Source organism: Bos javanicus, chromosome X, assembly GCF_032452875.1.
Source record: "Bos javanicus breed banteng chromosome X, ARS-OSU_banteng_1.0, whole genome shotgun sequence".
Lineage (NCBI taxonomy): Eukaryota > Metazoa > Chordata > Mammalia > Artiodactyla > Bovidae > Bos > Bos javanicus.
In genome coordinates, this window is record NC_083897.1 from 124500220 (window position 1) to 124525723 (window position 25504).

The 25504-nt window shown below is 43.1% G+C and overlaps 1 protein-coding gene across 2 annotated transcripts; it reads left to right on the top strand.

Moving 5' to 3' along the window:
- The first annotated feature begins 2214 nt into the window (after positions 1–2214).
- Positions 2215–14235, top strand: LOC133241997 (transcription elongation factor A N-terminal and central domain-containing protein-like). Of its 2 annotated transcripts, XM_061407851.1 has the most exons (3): positions 2215–2688; positions 5288–5393; positions 12235–14235. In XM_061407851.1, exon 3 carries the CDS (start codon positions 12258–12260, stop codon positions 13389–13391), a length of 1134 nt encoding a protein of 377 aa, XP_061263835.1. In that variant the 5' UTR covers positions 2215–2688; positions 5288–5393; positions 12235–12257; the 3' UTR covers positions 13392–14235. The 2 variants fall into 2 exon arrangements, with proteins under 2 accessions (XP_061263835.1, XP_061263834.1); XM_061407850.1 differs by lacking the exons at positions 2215–2688; positions 5288–5393 and adding an exon at positions 5739–6142.
- The last annotated feature ends 11269 nt before the right edge of the window (positions 14236–25504 follow it).

A 25504-nucleotide genomic window follows, 5' to 3' on the forward strand; every position in this document is an offset into this window, starting at 1 on the left:
CTTATCTCAGGATCTTTAACTTAATTATATTTATAAAGAGCCCCCCCGCCGCCCTGCTCTCGTTTTTAAAAAAAATAAGGTGACATTCATAGGTTCCAGTGTTAGGAAGTGAATATATCTTTCTGGGGGAGGTGGAGCACCATTCAATCCACAATACTAATCAGATAAAAGTTTTTACCCCTCCTTCTTCCTGTCCTTATCCTAGAGAGACCAGAAAATAGTGCAGGAAGCCGAGAAAGGGTACAAGAAGGACAGTGAAGGAATAGATTCCTGTGTCCTTTGCTGGTCCACAGAGTTACAGATCACACCTGAACTGAGGGAGCATTGGTGTTTGAATTGGTTAAATAATCAAAGATCTTATTAGAATGGACTTTTTAACAACTTAAGATTGTTTCTTTATACTGAAAGTGACTAGAAAGATTGTTTCTTTATACTAAAAGTGACTAGAAAAATCTATGGGGAGGCAAGGGGAAGGGGAACTGGATGGAGGTAGTCAAAACACACAAACCTCCAGTTACGAGTTAGCTGCTGCTGCTAAGTCACTTCAGTCCTGTCCGACTCTGTGCGACCCCATTGATGGAAGCCCACCAGGCTCCCACATCCCTGGGATTCTCCAGGCAAGAACACTGGAGTGGGTTGCCATTTCCTTCTCCAATTACAAGTTAGCAGTAGGGCTATAATGTACAATGTGAAAAAGATAATTAACAATCACTGTATGTTGAATATGAAAGTTGTTCAGAGTAAATCCTGCAAGCTTTCATCACAAGGAAAACAATTTTTTTCTTTTATTTTTATATGAGATGATGGATGTTCACTAAGCATACTGTGGTCATCATTTCATGATGTATATAAATCAAATCATTATGCTGTACATTTTAAACTTATACAGTGAAAGTGAAAGTTGCTAAGTTGTGTCCAACACTTTGTGACCACATGGACTATACAGTCCATGGAATTCTCCAGGCCAGAATACTGCAGTGGATAGCCTTTCCCTTCTCTGGGAGATCTTCCGAACCCAGGGATCCAACGGAGATCTCCAGCATTGCAGGCAGATTCTTTACCAGCTGAGCCTCATGGGAAGCCCAAACTTAATACAGAGCTGCACGTCAATTATATGTCAATAAAACTGGAAGGAAAGAAGAGCTGTGGGATTTGCACAAGCCTCAAGCTCCAGCCCTAGAGCAGCCAAGATGTAGGAGGAGAGCCAACAGAGTGTGTTTCAAGGCAGTGGTGAGAAAAAATTTAATGTTTCTTCTTACTTATACCCTACAGAGCCGGGGCTGTTCAGATCAGATGAGTCGCTCAGTCGTGTACGACTCTTTGCAACCCCATGAATCACAGCACGCCAGGCCTCCCTGTCCATCACCAACTCCCAGAGTTCACTCAGACTCACGTCCATCGAGTCAGTGATGCCATCCAGCCATCTCATCCTCTGTCGTCCCCTTCTCCTCCTGCCCCCAATCCCTCCCAGCATCAGAGTCTTTTCCAATGAGTCAACTCTTCGCATAAGGTGGCCAAAGTACTGGAGTTTCAGCTTTAGCATCATTCCTTCCAAAGAAATCCCAGGGCTGATCTCCTTCAGAATGAACTGGTTGGATCTCCTTGCAGTCCAAGGGAGTCTCAGGAGTCTTCTCCAACACCACAGTTCAAAAGCATCAATTCTTCGGCGCTCAGCCTTCTTCCCAGTCCAACTCTCACATCCATACATGACCACAGGGAAAACCATAGCCTTGACTAGACGAACCTTTGTTGGCAAAGTAATGTCTCTGCTTTTGAATATGCTATCTAGGTTGGTGATAACTTTCCTTCCAAGTTCAATAAATTAGATTAATAGGCGTCTCACTTTGTTCTTGTGCTGGAAACAATTTCATAGCAATAGCCTTTTGAAACTAGTCTCTTAGATTACATCTAGGATAAATCTGCAGTGCTTCAAGTTTTTAACATGGAGTCACTGCTCCTGCATTACTGATTACAGCGTTAGTCCTGGTCCTGTCTCCCCTCCTTCTAGGTAATGTTTATCACGTGGCTCAATCATACAGTCACCCTGCTTCCTTGAACAGTCCCCCAAGTTACCCTAGAGTAAAGGATCAGCAAAGAAGGCTGCCACTTTCTCTAGTCCTACCATCAGGGTGTCTTTACCGGATCCTGGCAGGGAAAGAATGTGTGGGGTGGGACACGCAGCATACACAAGGCTCCTTAATGAATGTCTTCTGCTTTCATATCAACCGATGCATGCGAGGGATGCAATAAGTACTTGTTGAATTAATTACTGTGTTAAGTAAACTCATTTCCGTCCTAAGTGTTGTCAACATTTAGCCCAGCGCTGTCTTGATGGGAAACAGAAAGGGTAGCTCAACAAACTTCGATGCTCAAAAGCAACAGTGGGGCTGTTTGTTTATTTCTTTTTATTTTTTTCAATTCGTGGCTGGCTGCAGATTGCTGGCTCCAGACCAGGACCAGATTTTGGGAGCTGCGGGGGGTGGGGGTGGGGCCGGCCTCTTGACGGCCTCTTGCGGGGCCGATCGCTCTGTGCAGACGCCACTTTCCTAGCACGCATGCGTTGAGTCCCGGGCCTTGTTCTCCAGTCTGAGGGATGATTGGTTGAGCTTCCGTGGTCCCGCCCTGGGACCGAAGCCCTCTCGGGCACCGAGGACACCGAGGACTTACGGGTTTCGCCCTTGCTTCTCGGTGAGCGGTGTTGAGGTTTCACTAATGTCTCTTTGGCTGCACACAGGCGACCCAGTTGGTCCCAGTGGAAGCCCACCCAGCTTGGGGAGGCTCTCAGTGTGCCGGGGCCGGTAGACCCGGACGTGCTTTCGCCTTCCCCTCTGCTCCAGCCGAGCGTGGGTAGATCCCTCGGGGCCGCCGCTCCCTGCATGCTGAGTGCCAGGCTGTCACCCTTGGAAGTCTTGCAGCCGACTTTGCTTGTCACTCCACCCCACCCACTGGAACCCGAACCCAGGCCAGAGTGGGCCCTTGTGCCAGTCCCTTCCCCTCGTCCCTTCTGCTCGCTGCACATTTGCTATTGGTCATCATAAAGCGGAAGGGCGCTAGAGCGGTATTGTGCCACTTCAGAAACTGCGACGCTCCTGACAGCATCATTTCTCACCATAGAGGAAGAGGCTGCCTGTATAGCCAGAGAGGTGTACCTGGGTTTTGACTAGAAATTTACATTTTTTCTTTAGATCTAAAGTCTAAACTCGTCTAGGTTATTGCTGCTTTGTTACCAGCTTTTGGCCTTCCCTGGTGGCTCAGAGGTTAAAGCGTTTGCCTGGAATGCCGGAGATCCTGGGTTCGATCCCTGGGTCAGGAAGACCTCCTGGAGAAGGAAAGGGCAACCCACTCCAGTACTCTTGCCTGGAGAATCTCATGGAGGGAGGAGCCTGGTAGCTAAGTCCATGGGGTCACAGAGAGTCGGACAGGACTGAGTGACTTCACTTTATTACTAATTTCACCTGTTTATATTTTTTTCTGTGGCCACTAGAGATTTTTAAATTCTTTGTCTGGCTTGCTGTTATACTGCTGTTGGACAGCACTGGCTGCAACCAAATCCAGTCTTTCTGCCTTTAAAAAAGAGATTTATTGTAGCAAAGCCTATCCGTTCATTTATATATTGTCTGTGGCTGGTGTGTCTGACTCTTTGGGACCCCATGGACTGTAGACCACCAGGCTCTTCTGTCCATGGAATTCTCTAGGCAAGAATACTGGAGTGGGTTGCCATTTCCATCTCCAGGGGATCTTCCCAACCTAGGGATTCAACCTGGGTCTCCCACATTGCAGGCAGATTCTTTACCGTCTGAACCACCCACTAACACAATATTTATTGTCTGTGGCTGCTGTTCCTGCTACAAGAACAGTGGAGCTGAGTAGTCCATACAGAAGCTGGATGGACTACAAAGCCGAAAGTATTTACCATCTGGCCTTTTATAGAAAAAATTTGCTGAACCTCTGTTCTAGAACAATGTCAGGTATGGTAGATACGTGTAAATCTCTTCATTTTATATATAATGAATATATATTATTCCTCTTCATTGCTGTATAATCCTCAGTTGGGCTTAGTGTGTGACATAGTTCCAAGAACTTTGTAAGGACTATCCCTTTTAATTCTCGTATTAACCCTATGATATTGCATTCTCCCTCCACCCCCAACATACTCATCATACTTCTGGGAACTGTACCTTCTAGTCTTTCCTTATCCCCAAATGACTTGACTCCTGAGTACCTGATTAGCCCACAGGAGGCACTGTGCTGCTTTTTTTTTTTTTTAAACTAGAATATTTTAAAATTATTTTCTAAACTAAAATTGAGATTAGGTTGGTTTCCCATGGAAGAAGCTGAGGGGCTTAGGCACAGTGGATACAAGCAAACCAGTCTGTGGTGCAAAGGATGATGCTCACTAGCAGAGAGGGGAGAATTTGTTGAGTAATAGTGAGCCCTGGCCAGACGTTTGCCAGGTGTGTATCAGTGAGTAAAACAGACATCATTCTTCTGTGGTCTTGTAGGGAAAGCAGACAAGAAAAAATTATTTAGTGTGATTCAATTCAGTTCAGTCACTCAGTCATGTCTGACTCTTTGCGACCCCATGGACTGCAGCACACCAGGTTTCCTTGTCTATCACTAACTCCCAGAGCTTGATCAAACTGATGCCCATCAAATCGATGATGCCTCCTTTGTCATCCCCTTCTCCTGATTTCAGTCTCTCCCAGCATCAGGGTCTTTTCCAATGAGTCAATTCTTTGCATCAGGTGGCCAAAGTATTGGAGCTTCAGCTTCAGCATCAGTCCTTCCAATGAATATTCAGGATTGATTTCCTTTAGGGTGGACTGGTTTTATCTCCTTGCAGTCCAAAGGACTCTCAAGAATATTTTCCAGTGCCCCAGTTCAAAAGCGTCAGTTCTTCACCGCTCAGCTTTCTTTATGGTCCAACTCTCATATCCGTACATGACTACTGGAAAAATGATAGCTTTGACGAGATGGACCTTTGTTGGCAAAGTTATGTCTGTGCTTTTTAATATGCTATTTATGTTTGTCATAGCTTTTCTTCCGAGGAGCAAGTGTCTTTTAATTTCATGACTGCAGTCACCATCTGCAGCAGTTTTGGAGCCCAAGAAAATAAAATCTCTTACTGTTTCCATTGTTTCCCATCTATTTGCCATGAAGTGATGGGACCAGATGCCGTGATCTTCGTTTTTTGAATGTTGAGTTTTAAGCCAGCTTTTTCACCCTCCTCTTTAGTGTGATATGCACCATGGGGAAAAAATGTACAAATATTTGATGTTCTTAACAGGTTTCCTCCTCTGTAAGATGGTGGTAGCCCTGTACCTGTGAAGATGGAGATGAGCGTCTATAGCACACAGACTTTCTCCACGTGCAGTGCTTTCTGCTGTTAGGAGGTAAGTGCAGGAATGAATGCAGGGGACTGGGTACACAGTGACACTGAAAACATTGCAGTCTCTGGTTGGAATTTGTAGAGAAGGTTTTCAGGCGAGTTGTGCACAGCAGGTTTTTTGTTTTTTGTTTTAAACATTTCACAATTTAATGAGGCTCCCTCCAGCAGAATGTGAAGTCAGAGAGGTGGTGTGCATTCAGCCCAGGAGCAGGTCGGGAACTGCCTTTGGGTCGAGGCCCATGAGCTGGGTCGGTCCTGCTGTGGGAGAGGAGTTGTGCCTGTGTGCTCAGGGCCATGGTGATGGCTCTGGTTTAGATCACAGTCACCTGGAGAGCAGCAGCGTGCCCAGGCCTGCCCGCAGAGATTCCAGTTCATTCTGTCTGGGGTGAGGCCCTGGCATTGTTTTTGTTTTGGCTGTGTAAGTTCTCCAGATGACACGGATTGGCAGGCAGGAGTGAAAACCACACACAGGCTCAGAGAGCTAGTGGAGCAAAGGCATTGAGCTGTGGGATGCAAGTGCCTGCCAGTGATTCAGTCAGATCACAAATGAGGCTGGAAAGGGGCTTTTCACTACTGGCCAGGGACCTTGGGCTCCATCCTGAGAGCAGAGGGGAACCTCTGCAGGGCCTTAAGCAAGAAAAGGAGGGGGCCTTTTGCTGAAATCTCTACTAGAAGATGATCCCTCTAACAAAATGTCATGCGTAGAGTGAAAGCAGTGAAGAACTGGAGCCGGCCAGATAGCAGGAAGTAGAAGTTTGGTTTGTGTATCCCTCCTATGTGTGCCCCTTAGCAGCGGTGTCTGTCCTTGTATTTGCCAGTTTCTTGTCTGTGTTCTGCTGGGCTGTCAGCTCCTTTATGGCAGAGAGTATCTCAATAGGTTCAGCATCTATTGTGTACGAGATACATAGCAGATATTTATTCAGTGAACTGTGTAGAACTCTAAACTGGACACACAGCCTACTTCATCTTTTTATGGCAGTTCTCAAAATTTTATATCCCAGTTGCTTACATACTATAGCCTCCTAAGGCAGTAAATTGCTTTATATCAACATGACTGTCCTACCGGGAGAACAGAAAGTTTGACATCATTGAAATGCTGCAGAAAATATGGAAGAGAGGTGCACAGTTCTTGAGGTACTAGCCTACTGTGTTCCCTGTTTGCCTGGAAAAGTAATAAAGCCACTTTCTCCTCCAAAAAAATATATACATGGCAGTTTCTTGAAAAATTAAAAATAGAATGCCTATATGATCCAGCAACCCCACTTTTGGGTATATACCCGACAGAATTGAAAGCAGAAAGATATTTATGCATTCATGTTCATGGCAGCATTCTTGACAAGAGCCCAAAGATGGAAGCAATTCAAGTGTCCATCGGCAGATGGATGTATAACACAATGTGGTCTACCCACCCAGTGGAATATTATCTAGCCTTGAAAGGAGGGAAATTCTGACAGACACTCCGATGTGGATGAACCTTGAGAGCATTATGCTGTGCGAAATAAGCCTGACACAGAAAAGCAGATACTGTATGATTCCACTTATATGAGGTATCTAAAGTAGTCAAACTCAGACTGTAGAATGATGGTTACTAGGGAGTGCAGGGTAGAAAAGAAGTGGAGAGCTGTTGAATAGGTGCAGTTTGTTTTGCAAGACAACTAGCATTCCAAAAGCTGGTTGCACAATAGTGTCAGTGTACTTAATGAACCATCCATGTCAAAATGGTTAAGATGATAAATTATATGTGCATTTTTACCACAATTAAAAATTTTTAAATGTAGAGGAACAGTAAATAAAAGGGTTATGAAATGAAGAGCAGAGTGCTTATATATATGAAACCTTTAAGTTCTGTAGATTTCCATGAGTAAAGAAAGTTTCAACAAACAATGCTTCCATCTCCCTGAAGCCCTGAAGCTACTATTAACTTGCCTGCAGAATCTCCTTAAAGCTCTGACCTTTCATTGAGAAATTCGACCTGAGTTAAAGATTGCCTAACCTCCTTGGGGGAACTCTAGACCAGTGTCTTATTAACCCCCTTGCTGACATCCAGCCCAGTTCAATCCTGCTTTCTCAGGTAACGATATGTAGAGAATGAGTGTAGAACGTGAGGAGACTGAGTCCTTGCTAGGAAACGTTCCCACACATGGGGGAGGGTTCAAGTGCCCTGAGCTCCTTGTGACCAGACCGTCGTGACTCCCTTGCTTGACTTCCTCCAGGTCCCGAGATCTCAAGCGGACAGTGCTGAGAGCAGAAGTCAGCAAGTGAGGATGTGTATTTTTAATTTTTCTGTGCTGTCTTGCCTGCTCTTTGTTGACTGGGCCTTTGATTATTAGGAAGACCCTTTCTACTGTTGCAGTGGATTTCAATGAAATAATGACATTTACAGCAACATGGATGGACCTAGAGATTATCATACTAAGTGAATAAGTCAGAAATAGAAATGCAAATACTACATGATATCACTTATCTATGGAATCTAAAATATGACAGTGACATAAATGAACCTATCTATGAAACAGAAACAGACTCACAGACATAGAGAACAGACTGGGGTTGCCAGGAGGACAGGGTGAGGGAGGGAAGGATTGGGAGCTTGGGATTAGCAGATGCAAACTGCTGTATACAAATGGATAAACAACAAGGTCTTACTGTAGAGCGCAGGGAACTATATTCAACATCCTGTGATAAGCCATCATGGAAAAGAATATGAAAAAGAATATTCATGTATAACTGAATCACTTTGTTATACAGCAGAAATTAACACAACATTGTAAATCAACTACAATAAAATTTTAAAAGGAACAATATATAAGTAAATGGGTAGGATTGTGTTCCAATAAAACTTTATGTACAAAAAAATTAATCAATACAGAAATCTTCATTCTGATCATTCAGAAAAAGAAATGGAATTCAAAAAGGAAAAACAAGGATCTTGAAGTACCAGTTCTTGATAATTAGACAATACCACTTACAATCCAGAATCAGTGGCCCATTGAGTTCTTGTTATCTGACTTTAAAGAAGAATAATAAATAAAAAAGACCACCAGGTGGTAAATATACAAGACCCAGAACCTTGATCATGTGCACTATGCAATGGGGAAAACCAGTAGGAACCTCAGAGTTGTAGCTGTGGGTGATCACCTGTTCATATTTGGGGATCAGGTTTGAGGGGAGACGGAACTGTTTGCAATGCAGCAGTGGGCTTCTGAGGAAGGTAAGAGCCGATATGAATGTAGTCACAGGTGAGGTGAGGCGCTTCCCTTCTGGTGTCCTGATTCCAAGGGGCAGTAGGACTGGGATGATCTATGAACCATGGCATTTTTCAGTAAGCAAATCTCTGGAACATATAGGGTTTATTGTGAAATTGTAATAGACCCATAACTTTTCTGGTTAGGAAATCAGTGCATGTGTATACATCAATAGAAAATATAAAAAAAGAGTAAAAGAACAAAAAAAATCACTTAAGATCTTGCCATTCAGAAAGTAACACTGTCAGGAAATTTTTGTATCTATTTTCAGTCTTTTCTCTTCACACGTGATTTGTAAATAAAGTTTGGATCAGACTTTAGATCCCACAAGCTGTGCAGCATGACCAGAAAAAAATAGTAAAGATAGTAATAAATGGACTTTAGATGTTGTTTTTATTTTTATTAATTTTTAGCTTTTTTCTTTTTTTTGGTCACACTGCACAGCTTATGGGATCTTGGTCCCCTGAACAGGGACTGAACCCAGGCCCTCAGCAGAGAGACTACTGAGTCCTAACCACTGGACTGCAAAGGCATTCCCTCGATGTTGTTTTTAAATAACAGCTTTGTTCAGATACACTATTTATACCATAAGCTCACCTAGTTTAAGTATACAGTTTAGGGTTTTTTTTTAAATCATATTCACAGCTGTGCAGTGGTTACCACAGTCAATTTGAGAGAAGACTATGTACCTCCCCCAAGAAAAGCTGTGTACACATTAATAGCCACCGCCTCTTCATTCCACCCCACTGGTTCCCCGATTCCCTCCATCCCAGCCCTCATCCACCATGAATTTACATTCTGTCTCTAGATTTGTGTATTCTGGACATCTCATGTAAATGAAATCATACAATATGTGGTCTTCTGTGTCTTCAATTTAGCATAAAGCTTTGAAGGCTCATCCATGTTGTCTGTATCAGAATTTCATTTTATTGACAACATCCCATTGTATGGATATATTAGGGTTTGTTTCTCGATTCCTCAGTTGATAGACATTTGGATTGTTTCCACTTTTTGTCTGTTACAAGCCATGCTGCTATGAATGTTCGTGTGCAAGCCTAACCATTTGGAACCTCATCGTTTCTTCTAAGTTTGCAGAAAATTCTTACAAACTCCACATCTCTCATTTCCTTAAAGTAAATTTTTAGAAATAGAATTGCTGACTAAAAGGACCTTAAGCTTTACAGCACTTGTCAGGTGGTGTCTAGGAAGACTGCATTAACTATCTCTATAATCACTTCAGTGTGGTGAACCTGTGTGTCTTTGGTGATTGTTATTTAGTATCACGTGCTGTAAAACAAGAGTCCATGGAGTCTGGAAAAGATGATATCCCTGCCATCAAAATGCTTATGTTCACATTTAGACCAAACAGGCAGATACCGATCCAAGGGTGTTTTGTAGGCAAGGTTGTGTGCATTAGGTGGAGAGACAAAGAGATGGGTTAGATAAAGTGAACTTTTGCCTCCTCGGGATGAGGTTCACACAGACATAACCAGCTTTTTACACCTACAAGTGGTGGTGGGAGGGCGGAGAAAGGAAATGGAACGAAACTCTGGCCTAGGGACCCGTTAGTCCAAAGTCCCAAACCCTCTGGATTGCAGAGTCAGAACCTTGACCCCGATGTTCAGAAGACATAGACGTCAGCACCGCATGGCCTGTTGACTGTTGGGGCCCATCTGACCTGTGTCCAGCTGCCTCCCAACCTGTGGTGTTTCATCATTCTGTAGATTCCTTGGGACTTCTGAACAGCATCTGATTTTGGCTCTGTTTTTCATGCTTTTATATTCAGAAAAGTCCTACTTCAAGACTATAAAATCAGGGAATTCCCTGGCAGTCCAGCAGTTAGAACTCCATGCTTCAACTCTAGGGAACCCGGGTTCAGCCCCTGATCAGAGAACTAAGATCCCACAAGCCATAGTCAGTTCAGTCGCTCAGTCATGTCCAACTCTTTGCGACCCCATGGACTGCAGCATGCCAGTACTCCCTGTCCATGACCACCTCCTGGAGTTTACTCAAACTCATGTCCATTGAGTCAGTGATGCCATCCAACCATCTCATCCTCTGCTGTCCTCTTCTCCTCCCGCCTTCAATCTTTCCCAGCATCAGAGTTTTTTCCAGTGAGTCAATTCTTCGCATCAGGTGGCCAAAGTATTGGAGTTTCAGCTTCAGCATCAGTCCTTCCAATGAATATTCAGGACTGATTTCCTTTATGATGGACTGGTTGGATCTCCTTGCAGTCCAAGGGACTCCCAAGAGTCTTCTCCAACACCACAGTTCAAAAGCATCATTCTTTGGTGCTCAGCTTTGTTTATATTCCAGTTCTCACATCCATACATGACTACTGGAAAACCATAGCCTTGACCAGATGGACATTTGTTGGCAAAGTAATGTCTCTGCTTTTTAATATGCTGTCTAGGTTGTTCATAACTTTTCTTCCAAGGAGCAAGTGTCTTTTAATTTCATGACTGCAGTCACCATCTGCAGTGATTTTGGAACCCCAAAAAATAAAAGTCTGCCACTGTTTCCCCTTCTGTTTGCCATGAAGTGATGGGACCAGATGCCATGATCTTGGTTTTCTGAATGTTGAGTTTTAAGCCAACTTTTTCGACTCTCCTCTTTCACTTTCATAAAGAGGCTCTTGAGTTCTTCTTCGCTTTCTGCCATAAGGGTGGTGTCATCTGCATATTTGAGGTTATTGATATTTCTCCCAGCAATCTTGATTCCAGCTTGTTCTTCCTCCAGCCCAGCGTTTCTCATGATGTGCTCTGCATATAAGTTAAATAAGCAGGGTGACAATATACAGCCTTGACGTACTCTTTTCCTGATTTGGAACCTGTGTTGTTCCATGTCCAGTTCTATATGTTGCTTCTTGACCTGCATACAGATTTCTCAGGAGGCAGGTCGGGTGGTCTGGTATTACCATCTTTTTAAGAATTTAGGTTCAGCCCCTGATGGGAGAACTAAGATCCCACAAGCCACAGTACAGCCAATAAAAGCTATATATTAAAAAAAGTAAAACTATAAAATCAGCAAGGACTTCAGTTTAAATAGCTGAACACAGGGGGAAATAGTCTGGCCTCCTCAGCCTTTCCCCATGGATGCTGACACTGGCATGTTTTCATTCCCAACATAACCACCAAATTCCACACAAAGGAGTTGACTAATCTTGATCTGGAAAGGGCATTCATTTGTAAAAGTAGAGATGAGAAAGTTACAGCAGCTCTTTCAGCAAGCCTCCTTTAAGCGATTGTTAATGCAGAGGCTATTTACAGAGCCGCTGATTTTGTTGTTGTTGTTGTTGTTTTAACTACTGAGACTCAGACTTTTGAGACTGAATCATACTGCAATGCAGATTGCATTTTCTAACATGTCACACCCACTTTTATTACCTAACTCTTTCTCTGCCTGGCTCAGATGGTAAATAATCCGCCTGCAATGTGGAATACCTGAGTTCTATCCCTGGCTTGGGAAGATCCCCTGGAGAAGGGAAAGGCTACCCACTTCAGTATTCTGGCCTGAAGAATTCCATGGACTGTATAATCTCTGGGGTCACAAAGAGTCAGACAAGACTGAGCGACTTTCTTCTTCTTTTTCTCTACCTAGGTAACTGGCAGAGAGCACAGTGCATGTATGACGGACCTGCGCCCGGCAAACACAAGCTTGAGAACATGGAAAGCCCTTTTTTCTTGGCAGCTCTAACCATGTCTGACAAGAACCAGATAGCGGCCAGAGTTTCCCTTATCAAGCAGCTGATGTCTCAAAGGAGTTTTGAGGAACTCGGCCATCACCTCACTGTGCTGGAAATTCTGCATGTGACTCCAGAGCACCTTCAGGAGACAGGGGTGGTCAGGGCGGTGTACAGAGTCCTCAAAAACTGCCCCACGGGGGCTTTGAAGCAGAAAGCCAAGCGTTTGCTGTCAGAATGGAAAGTGCTGTATAAGGATACTCTCTGCAAGCCAGAGGGCAGCCCTAAACGATTTCCTCTGGGTGGAAGTCAAGAAGAAAATCGAGTACTTCCTCCTGACCCACATCAGGAGGAGGTATGGGGTGGCTCCAGGTATAATTCTCTGTTCACATCTCAAGATGTGGTGGGAGCTGTTGAAATGATCGTGCCGGAAGACAGCTGCGGCAGTGTGGAGCCTAAGGCAGTCCCTCTCAGTGCCCGGGACCCTCAATCCACCGACCTGGCAGCAAATGGGCAGCAGGACCGCATAGTGCCAGTGAGAGCCAGATGCACAGAGCTGCTGTACGAAGCTCTAACTGCTTCCTCCCCAGGCCAGCCCAGAGCCCACATGTGGCCCAACTTGGCACAAGAAATCGAAGCACACGTTTTTGCCCTTCACCCCAAGAACCTCCAAAAATACAAAACATGCATCCGCAGCAAAGTGGCCAATCTAAAAAAGCCCCACAATTCTCACTTACAGCAGAACTTGCTCTCTGGGACCATGTCTCCAAGAGAATTTGCCGAAATGACCGCCATGGAGATGGCCAGCCAGGAACTGAAGCAGTTGAGAGCCTCCTACATGAAATCTGCCTTACGGAAACATTACCTGCCCCAAGTGGTGGAGGGCACGCCGACAAGGAAAATAAAATGCGAGCGCTGTGAGAAATTCAACTGCCAGGTCACTGTCATCCCCAAAGGGACACTCTTCCTTCTAAGTTGGATGAGGAATCCAGGCCCAGAAGAAGAAATGATGACCTATGTCATCTGCAATGAATGTGGGGAGCAGTGGTATCATAGCAAGTGGGTGTGCTTGTGATTATAAATAAATCTTCTTTTAACAGCAGATAACTGAAGTGCTGTCTTTTATTTGTACCACCTTTTTATGCTTGTCTTTTAAATCTTATACATACTATTCTTTTTCTTAATTGAGGTATAGTTAATTTATAATGTTTTACTAGTCTCAAGTGTATAGCAAAGTGATTCAGTTCAGTTCAGTCATTCAGTGGTGTCTGACTCTTTGTGACCCCATCAACTGCAGCATGCCAGGCTTCCCTGTCCATCACCAACTCCCGGAATTTACTCAAACTCATGTCCATTGAGTCAGTGATGCCATCCAACCATCTCATCCTCTGTTGTCCCCTTCTCCTCGTGCCTTCAGTCTTTCCCAGCATCAGGGTCTTTTCAAATGAGTCAGCTCTTCACATCAGGTGGCCAAAGTATTGGAGTTTCACCTTCAACTTCAGTCCTTCCAATGAACACTCAAGACTGATCACCTTTAGGATGGACTGGTTGGATCTCCTTGCAATCCAAGGGACTCTCAAGAGTCTTCTCCAACACCACAGTTCAAAAGCATCAATTCTTCGACACTCAGCTTTCTTTATAGTCCAACTCTCACATCCATACATGACCACTGGAAAAACCATACCCTTGACTAGACGGACCTTTTTTGGCAAAGTAATGTATCTGCTTTTGAATATGCTGTCTAGGTTGGTCATAACTTTCCTTCCAAGGAGTAAGCATCTTTTAATTTTATGGCTTCAGTCACCATCTGCAGTGATTTTGGAGCTCCCAAAAATAAAATCTGCCACTGTTTCCACTGTTGCCCCATCTATTTGCCATGAAGTGACGGGACTGGATGCCATGACCTTAGTTTTCTGAATGTTGAGTTTTAAGCCAACTTTTTCACTCTCCTCTTTCACTTTCATCAAGAGGCTCTTTAATTCTTTGCTTTCTACCATAAGGGTGGTGTCATCTGCATATCTGAGGTTATTGATATTTCTTCCAGCAATCTTGATTCCAGCTTGTGCTCCATCTAGCCCAGCATTTCTCATGATGTACACTGCATATAAGTTAAATAAGCAGGGTGACAATATACAGCCTTGATGTACTCCTTTTCCTGTTTGGAACCAGTCTGTTCCAAGTCCAGTTCTAACTGTTGCTTCCTGATCTGCATACAGATTTCTCAAGAGGCAGATCAGGTGGTCTGGTATTCCCCTCTCTTTCAGAATTTTCCAGAGTTTATTGTAATCTACACAGTCAAAGGTTTTGGCATAGTCAATAAAGCAGAAATAGATGTTTTCCTGGAACTCTCTTGCTTTATCCATGATCCAGCGGATGTTGGCAATCTGATCTCTGGTTCCTCTGCCTTTTCTAAAACCAGCTTGAACGTCAGGAAGTTCACAGTTCACGTTTTGTTGAAGCCTGGCTTGGAGAATTTTGAGCATTACTTTGCTAGCATGTGAGATGAGTGCAATTGTGTGGTAGTTTGAGCATTCTTTGTGCTTTGTGGGGGGTAGTTTGACTACCCACCACCCTGGGACAATTACATCTGGATCTGTGGAATGCCTGGAGGAGGAAATGGCAACCCACCCCAGTATTCTCACCAGGAGAATCCCATGGACAGAGGAGCCCTGGCGGGCTACAGTCTGTGGGGTCACAAAGAGTCAGACATGACTGAGCGACTAACACTTTGACTTTTTACTATGGGGATGCAGCCCAGCATCAACATTTCTGTTTTCTTTCCTCAAGTTACTTGAAGTTGCAATCAGAGTTCCAAAGGCTTGCACTTGATCCTTTTGTCACCTTTAAGAAAAGTGTTATTTTGTAGACTTCACTGTTGAGGAAATGTCCACAGAGGTCCTGTGGCTCACCTCGGCAACACAAATGTAAATACTCACACTTGAACTGTGGCTAGATTTTCTTCCTTCCAGTTCCCTGTCTGAGACGGCTTCCATACTGACTCCTGAGAAATACAGCCCTGGAGATGTGGAACTAAAAGAATAGTGTCTTCAAGCTCCCACATCAGCGGATGAGAGCTTTGTTGTTTTCCATTCTCTTTTCTCTTTCCACTTTACAGGTCTCCCTGGAGCCCTGAAAGTTCCCCTATTAATTCCAGGTAGAATTTTGTTTCCAGCCCTCTTGCTCAGTCATAGGAGTCACACATTGTTTTTCCTCCACACAATTTCTCCAGAGTACATAAACTCTTTAGGACATTTGGTTATTGATGTTAGGGAGTCTTCATGTTCTCAAAGGCATGTGTTTAGATCTGTAGGGGAGTAAAAAAAAAAAAACAAAACCCTAGACTCTGTAGCTGGGACCCTGCAAATTAGAACTGCGGAAAGACAGACAAAGGAACCAGAGAGAAGTCAAGTTTATTTACACGTGCACCACCTATACCTGTAGGAGAAACTCAGTGATGAGTAACTCAAAGGGATGGTTAGAACTTGGGCTTAGACAGCATTTTCCATTTGTAGAGAAGGACCAAGAAAGTGAAGTCACTCAGTCATGTCCCACTCTTTGCGACCCCATGGACTGTAGCCTGCCAGGCTCCTCCATTGTCCATGGGATTTTCCAGGCAAGAGTACTGGAGTGAGTTGCCATTTCCTTCTCCAGGGGATCTTCCTGGCCCAAGGATCGAACCCCGGTCTCCAACATTGTAGGCAGACGCTTTACCATCTGAGCCATGAGAGCAGAGACAACAAATTTCAGTGAAATTCCACCTAATACCAAGGAAAATGGCTGTAGGCTTTTAGGGGCAGCAGGCTGTGGGAAGGTCCTTTAGCTGGGGAAATGATGGACGATATGGGTCGTGTAGTATGGTTTGTGTAGACTCCTCTCTGTTCCATACTGCCTCCAGTGATCGGGTGCTTCTCCCTGGTAGGGAATTCACAAGGGGGATTTGGGGTCTGCTTTGAGGCAGTTGGGGGAGGGCGGAGTGCTCAGCCGTGTTTCCATTTTTTGTGTGCTTTCAGTTCCAATGATCTTTCTGCCCTTGTATTTTGAGGGTGGCATGCTCCAAACCCCTTTAGGTCCAAAGTTCGATTCTGCTTTTGTAAAAACTGGCATCAACCTCTCAGAGGAAGTCTGTTACCTCGGTCTTTGACTCTCCCAATGTTTGTCTCCTCAAGGAAAAGGGAATCACTTCCGTGAAGTTTTTGTAAACAGTGTCGAACCAACCTATATAATGTTGAAATATAACAGTCCTTCTGTGTGATTACAGCTGATTTTTTTTAATTTCATAGAATTTTACTATATATTGTTTTCACTATAGTGTGTAAGTTACCTCCAAACCTACACATTTTCACCAGATCTTCTTTCTTTACTCTTCTAAGACCCTTTGGCAGAGCTCTGAAGTCTTCATGGACTATACAGTTTACCTGCCTCATGACAGAATTCCCCCAAATGTGCAGAACACACAAAGCAAATATATTTGTGTTTTCAAGTGGTTTTAAAGAAAGCAGCTTGAGGCTCTCTGGGAGGAATTCTGTTTTGCTATCTTTCTCCCAGAGGCTTCCGAGCACTGCCTATTGTGATGTAACAGTCTTTTAAAGAACTCTGCACAGCCAACTAGAACTTCAAGGTTCACCAAGTGTGGTTTCATGTGACTTGCTTGGAGTGGTCTTCAAAACTATTCAGTGGTTAGAAAAGAGCACAGCATGTGAAACCCGCATGTGATCCATTCACATCAGAGTTTGTCTTTTGGTTGGGGGCTTTTGGGTGTGTTTTAGGGAGTAGGATTTTGTTTGTTTTTTATTTTGGTGCTTTTTATTTGTACCAGAATTTTGCAAACTGAATGTGCAAATGAATGGAAGCACTTGAAATGGAAATTCCTTTATTCTCCAAGATCTAAAAATCTGAGTTGTCTTCCTTATTTTGTATCAACTTTGTCAGTGAGTTGTAACTATAGATAGAAAAATCGTAATCTGTTTTTTTTTTTTTTTCCTTTTCTTTTAGTCAGTGAGAGAGCATTACATTTTCTAAGTTGATCGCCTTCCCTGTTGACTCAGACGGTAAAGAATCTGCCTGCAATGTGGGAGACCCAGGTTTGATCCCTGGGTCAGGAAGATCCCCTGGAGAAGGGAATGGCAACCCACTCCAGGATTCTTGCCTGGAGAATCCCATGGATAGAGGGATAGAGGAGCCTAGCAGGCTACAGTCCATGGGGTCACAAAGAGTTGGACACAAGGGAGCAACTGACATATGTATATGTATGCATGTCTTCTTCATTTTTTATCACCTTTGTCAGTGAGTGTTGCAACTATAGATAGGAAAATAGTAACTGGTTTTTGTTTTCTTTTAGTCAATGAGAGAGCATTACATTTTCCAAGTATAGGTAAGAGTTCTTTTACATCCTATGCTTATCTCTTGAAAAGAAAGGGGTTTTCTTTTAAAGTGCTCATGGGGTAAAGGAGCTCTCATTTCCATTAAAATCATTTTTACAAGGACAGCAAGTCCAAAGGCCCCAGGATGGGAGGGTGTCTGACACAGACAGGGCGCAGGCAGAGTCCGTCAGAGCTGAGGCACAGTAGGAGGAAGGGGATGAAGGATCGAGGAGACGCCAGGCTCATGAGGGGATGAAGGATCCAGGAGATGCCAGGCTCATGATGCCAAGCTCATGAGACTACCCTGGGGAGTCATGATGAGGATTATGGAATTTTTGCCAAGCTTGATAGGAAGCTATGGTAGCTGAGGGTGGGTAGTAATGCAATTTGAATGACCTCAGGAAGCATCTCTCTGGCTGCTGTGTGAAGGCAGATAAGGAGGGAAGCAAGGACCGAGGCAGGGGCCCCAGTGTCATTTAACTGGTTTCTAGCAAGAGTGCACAAAGACTGCACTCCTTGCATCCTTATAGTTGATGGAGTCCTCGGTGATAGGACTGAGGACACGCTACCTCATCTGACACTTTGGCATAGTGAATATTTTAAGCTGAAGGAATCTGAGAAATGGCAGGTGCAGGAAAGTTTGTTGCTTTTTGCCTGTAGAAAAATTTAATCAGTAAAGTGAAAAAATGCAGAAGCAAAGGAGACACAATGATAATAGTTTCAGTTCAGTTCAGTTGCTCAGTCATATCCAGCTCTCTGTGACCCCATGAACTACAGCACACCAAGCTTCCCTGTCCATCACCAATTCCCGGAGCTTGCTCAAACTCATGTCCATCGAGTTGGTGATGCTATCCAACCATAATAATAATAGTTTAGTCATTAGGAAATGTCAAGGACCTTTAGTTCGTCCTCAAGAGTTATAGATAATATTCTGAGCTATATCCTTTGAGTTGTTTCATAGATACTAAAACCTTCACCATGTGCAAGAATGTAACTATACAATGACCAGGCTGTAGTCATGACATAAGCTGCCAGGGTTCTGAGAACTGGCCTCAAAGAAATGGGAACAAACCAACCTTGGGAGCTGAAGATGAACTGTACTTAAAACAGTCAAGATTAACACTGATCAGACCACCACATGATCAATTCCAAGATGGGACCGTCAGAGTTGACTATGTTGTTTCTACTTGTAGCCCCCTCCCTCCATCTATACACCCCTGAAACTCATGCCTACTGATTGTCAGTAAGAAGTTGGCCTTTGGACATGAGTTCACCCTGTCCTCTGAAATAAAGCAAACTTCCTGCCACCAATCTTGCCTCTCAAGTATTGGCTTTTGAGTGTTGAGCAGTTGGACCTAACACTGATGTGGGACTGTACTTAGTGACTGGTTTCTGATGAAGAGATTATGGTGGGAGTGATGGAGAGTAACTTCTGAGATTAGGACATAGGAGGCATTATAATTTCCCCTTTGTTCTCTCTTTTGTAACTCTTGATATGTAGGAAGTCAGCTGACACCTCATAAGGACACTCAAGTATTCTTATGGAGAGGTCCACAAGGCAAGGAGCCCATGGCCATGTGAGCACACCATCTTGAAAGATCCTGCAGTTGGAGTCAAGCCTTTCGATGACTGCAGCCTCGGCCAACAACTCAACTGTAACCTGGTGAAAAACCCCAGGCCCCAGTTAGGTACACTGCTCCTGGATTTCCCATTCACAGAAACTGTGAGACAATAAATGTTGTTTTAAACCACTAAGCTTTGCAGTATTTTGTTGAATAGCAATAGATAACTGTAATATATGTGGGGACCAGAAATCGAACAAAGGGAAAACTTGAAGGACAAGGTGATGATCTTTATAAAGGTATTTGCTGCTTTGGTATTTTGATTTTTAATTTGTATTCATTAAATCTGAGATACTATGGACTATTATTTTGTACACTAGTGGAAAAAATGCTGCCAGGTAAACTAAATTATTGCTCATTATCTTAAAAATTATTTTGTGCAATTGTGTGATAATTCTGAGCATGAATTGGTCATGATGGGGTTATCGTTAAAGAATTCAGCCAGCGATGCCCTGCTTTGCTCGCTACTGCCCTCAGATCAAAGCTCAAATTCCTTACCCACACATGCAGGGCTCCTCACAGAGCCCGAGCTGCTTGTGAGCATGGCAAGCTGAACACGTAGACTTGGCATCCTCCGAAGCCCTCCACCAATGACTGCTGGGAGCACAGATACCCCAGCTCCTGTGCCTCAGGGGGGATAATTCTAAGGCTTGGGCCCTACTGTCTTCTAGAACTCCCCAGCAGAATTCAATCACAATGGTAACTTATTTATATAACATGTCTTTCCCTTCTCTGTCCTACTAGAACTAGCACTTTTGGGGACAACCTCCCAAATAAACCATGCACACTTGAATTCTGGTTTCAGAGTCTGTTTCTGAGAGAATGAAACCTAGAGAGGAAAGGCTGGGAGAATGGAACACCAGGAAGTCCCCACTTACTCTACACACATACCTTGATGGTGCTGGGCAAGCATCAAGCTCAACAGGCTCATTGGTGGTAACATGTGAGAAAGTACTTTGTAAGAACGTCAGCTTCTATGTATTCAATTTTCCTTCAGAAACAAATTTGAAATATTGGAATGTCACTGTTGTTAGAGCAGAAGACCAAATCCAATTCAGTTCTTGAGGAATCATCTAATTTCAATTTTCTCCATCCCACTGTCTGTCAAAGAGACCCAATACTTATTTCTTAGGATTGATGAGACAGTTGGCTGAAATCACACTGAAAAAGTGTTGACACATAGTGTTTCAACAAAATTAGCTGAATCCCAATCTGGTTTATGAAGACTAGATAATATACTTATTCATTTTAATGTTTACATAACCTTGGATTATGTACATAAATTACATATAAATAGGACTTTAACACCCTTTAAACTAATGAAACTATTGAAACAAGACTGATCAGAAATGATTTCTATACTGTAATTTGGCATTTCATGGTCACCATTTCCTAGAAACACTCAGCTCTTGAGTTTTGGGTATATTCCCTCAAACCCTGGTTTTAAGAATAAAGAAAGGAATGATATGCCAACCACTCACAAATCATTAAAATCATGTTTAAATATAAGATCCAATCCATAAAACCAAGAACAACAGACTCATAGCTCAGACTTCCTGTGGCAGGCTGAATAATGAACCCCCCAAAAGTTGGTCATGTCATAATCCCTGGAACCTCAAAATGTTACCTTATGGAACAAAAGGGAAATTTCATATGTGCTCTTATGCATCTTAAGACAGGGAGGTCACCCTTTATTTTCTGGGTGGGCCAGGTATAATCACAGGGTTCTTTAAAGAACATGATTAAGAGTGAGAGAAAAGGCAAAGGGACAAAGGAAGAAGAGGTGCAGTGATATGCCTACAAGCCAAGGACTGTTGGAGCCTCTATAAGTCTAAGAGACAAGGAATGGATGCTCCCATGGAGCCTACAGAAGGAACAAACCCTGCCAACAGCTTAGTTCTAGCCCCATAAGACAAATTCTGGACTTCCAACCTCCAGAACTCTAGAAAAATCTATGTATATCCCTGCTCCCACCCCTACCCTATGCTGCAAGGCTTGTGGGATCTTAGTTCCCCAGCCAGGGATCGAACTGATTTGATCTTAGTTCCCTGTGCCCTCAGCAATAGAAGCAGGGAGTCCTAACCATGAGACCACCAGGGAAATCCCAGATTTATGCTATTTTAAGCCACTAATTTTGTGGAAAATTGTGACAAAGGCACTTCCTTAGCAGGATTCTGAGAAGAATCAATTCTCAAACAGGGTGTAGTCTGCAGAAAGCAGGCCTCTGTCCATGAATACACGAACTCAGCAATTCCTTTATCGCTCACATTATTGTTACTTGAACTCAATAGAGAAAAAAATGTATATTGCATAAATATAAGAAGGGAGTTGTTCCACACATCAAACTCAAGAACAGCAAAGTTAATAGCATATTTATCTTATGTGCCCAAGGCAGAAAGGTACCAGTGTCAGGACCTGGAATGCTGGAGATGGAGTTCAGATCAGTAAGTGTTCTAGACTAACAGCATGCAATAGAAATATAATTCTAGCAGCCATATTGTTTAAACTATAAAAGAAACAAGTGGAATTAATTTTAGTAATATATTTTATCTAATGCAGTATATCCACAACATTATCAACATGTATTCAATAGGAAATGATTAGTGAGATGCTTTATGTTCTTTGTTTATTAGAAAGTCTTCAAAATCCAATGTATATTTTGCAATCACAGCACATCACAACTTGGACTGGTTATGTTTCAAGTACTCAACAGCTACATGGGGCTAGTGACTACTGTATTTACTGTATTGGACAAAGCAGGTTGAGAGCATCTAAATAGACCCAAAGCCCAAATGGCATTAAAATGCATGGGAGTCACATAGGGAAACAGTCAATATTTTATAAGAACTCTGTATGGTGTGTCAGCTACAAAAATACTGAATCACTATGTTGTACACTTGAAAATAATACTGTAAGTCAATGATACTTAGAGTATTAGTTTGAAGCAGCATACAAGATAAAAGTAAAAGGTTTATGCCAAATTCTGATGCTGAAGATGAAAAAATTGCATGCTGCTGAAGATTTATTCACTTGATGATTGTTAATTGATGACTAATACACTAATCAACATTTAAGAGGCATATAATCTTCTAGGTCACCTAAATTATGGTACGATGTCTCAATTAAAAAAATACAACAACGGGTGCTTATCTTAGAAATCCCTATAAAGCAGTCAGTTTTTACTAAAAGTCATAAAACCTCAGGAAATAACCAGTGGACACGCTCTTATGCTACAAGCACCTTGCCTATCCTGTAAACGTGCTGTCTGTAACCTGGGTGCTGGAGGTGATTACACCTGGTCCCTGGGCAGTTCCTGAAAAATCAAGCGTGAGACATTTCCAAGCATGTTGCACAGATAATGAGCATACCAGCTCGTGAACCTGAGACCACAGACAGAAACCACGGTTCACATCTTTAAAACTGTGAAATTGCAGAATCCTAATGTCAAGCTTCCAATGTAATATTCTTGGGTTTAATTTGGGAGCTTTTCGACTGCTGATTTAATTTGGTTGCCCTCTGAAACTGAGGCTCCTGGAGGTCCGTTTGTCCACTGCTAGAACAACTATTAGTCTCATCTCCAAAAAGCACTTGATGTCTCTTAAGAACACTGGAGTGGGGTGCCATTGCCTTCTCCATCTCAGGTGTCTTAGACAGTAAAGAATCTGCCTGCAATGCAGGAGATGCAGGTTTGATCCCTGGGTCAGGAAGATCCCCTGGAGAAGGAAATGGCAACCCACTCCAGTATTCTTGCCTCGAAAATTCCATGGACAGTAGACTGGCAGGCTATGGTCCAAGGGGTCAGAAAAGAGTCAGACATGACTGAGCAACTAAACAACAACAAAAGGGTTCTGGATCCCTCACTGTCTTTCTCCAAAGTTGCCTGATTCAAACACTTTGTTTGGGAGGAGGGTGGGAAAAAAATCATCTATGTCCCCAAAGACCGTATTTGAAATGGCAAAGTTGGGGTAACTTCATCAAAGGAATCTTGATCTCAAGAATCAATGGATAGACAAATGAGTGGATTTTTTTCATCCATTGTGGTTAAGATCCATCCTGCTTTGCTTCTAGAGTTTATTCCACATTCTGTGAGAGCTGTTACATGTACACATTAATTTGTTGAGTATCCATTTGGGGCCAGGCACAATGCCTGGGGTTGGTGATATTAAGTTCAGGATGTCTAGCATTAACTGACATTAGTGCCCCCAGTCATCATGCTTACCTTTAAAGCTACTGTGAATTTTCAAAACACCCTCATGAAAGTGACACTGTCCTGGTGAGAACCACTGGCCTAGCATGCTGACGAGCTTCATGAGCCTGGCTGAAGGGTTTGGACTTCATCCTATGGGCTCTGGGAGCCATTGAGGGACTTTAAACAGGGACTAACATGATACATGCCAACATCCATTGGATCATCAAAAAAGCAAGAGAGTTCCAGAAAAACATCTATTTGTGCTTTATTGACTATGCCAAAGCCTTTGACTGTGTGGATCACAATAAACTGTGGAAAATTCTGAAAGAGATGGGAATACCAGACCACTTGACCTGCCTCCTGAGATATCTGTATGCAGGTCAGGAAGCAACAGTTAGAACTGGACATGGAACAACAGACTGGTTCCAAATCAAGAAAGAAGTATGTCAAGGCTGTATATTGTCACCCTGATAATTTAACTTATATGCAGTGTACATCATGAGAAATGCTAGGCTGGATGAAGCACAAGCTGGAATCAAGATTTCTGGGAGAAATATCAATAACCTCAGATATGCAGATGATACCACACTTAAGGCAGAAAGCAAAGAAGAACTAAAGAACCTCTTGATGAAAGTGAAACAGGAGAGTGAAAAAGTTGACTTAAAACTCAACATTCAGAAGACCAAAATCATGGCATCTGGTCCCATCACTTCATGGCAAATAGATGGGGACACAATGGAAAAAGTGACAAACTTTATCTTTTGGGTTCCAAAATCACTGCAGATGGTTACTACAGCCATGAAATTAAAAGACACTTGCTCCTTGGAAGAAAAGTTATGACCAACCTAGACAGCATATTAAAAATCAGAGACAGTACTTTGCCAACAAAGACATTACGTTGCCAAGTCAAAGCTATGGTTTTTCCAGTAATCATGTATGGATGTGAGAGTTGGACTACAAAGAAAGCTGAACATCGAAGAATTGATGCTCTTGAACTGTGGTGTTGGAGAAGACTCTTGAGAGCCCCTTGGACTGCAAGGAGATCCAAACAGTCCATCCTAAAGGAGATCAGTCCTGAATATTCATTGGAAGGACTGATGCTGAAGCTGAAACTCCAATACTTTGGCCATCTGATGCAAAGAACTGACTCATTGGAAAAGACCCTGATGCTGAGAAGGATTGAAGGTGGGTGAAGAAGGGGATGACAGAGGATGAGATAGTTGTATGGCATCACTGATTTGATGGGCATGAGTTTGAGTAAACTATGGTAATTGGTGATGGACAGAGAGGCCTGGTGTGGGCCTGGTGTGCTGCAGTCCATGGAGTCACAAAGAGTCGACATGACTGAGGGACTGAACTGAATACCAAAGAGGTATGTATTTGGTAGACCTAATTTTGTGCATAGTGACAAATACAATGCCAATATTAAATGTAAGAATTCTGCTAATTCTTTCTAACATAAAAAGATTCTTTAAAAGTTGTCTTCTTTAGCCTCCTATTTTCTATAATAAATCCTCTAAAGCTTTATTCTTCAGCTATGTTAGATCCCAAACACAATCACGCCAATAAAAAACTCAGTCTAGGACTTCCTTTATGGCACAATGGAAAAGAATTCACCTGCCAATGCAGGGGACATGGGTTTGATCCCCAGTCTGGGAAGATTCCACATGCTGAGGAGCAACGAAGCCTGTATGCCACAACCACTGAGCCCGCTCTCTAGAACCCACAAGCCCCAACTACCAGGCCTGTGAACTGCAACTACTGAAGCCCACATGCTCTAGGGGAGGCATGTCGCAACTACTGAGTTCATGTGCCAAGAGCCTGTGCTATGCAACAAGAGAACCCACCGTAATGAGAAGTCAGCACACCGCAACAAAGGGTAGCCACCACTCGCTGCAACTAGAGAAAGCCCATGCAAAGCAACAAAGACCCACTGCAGCCAAAACATAAACAAATAAAAAATGTTATTTCTTTTTTTTAATGTTATTTATAAAAAAAGAAAACTCAGTCCAAAAGC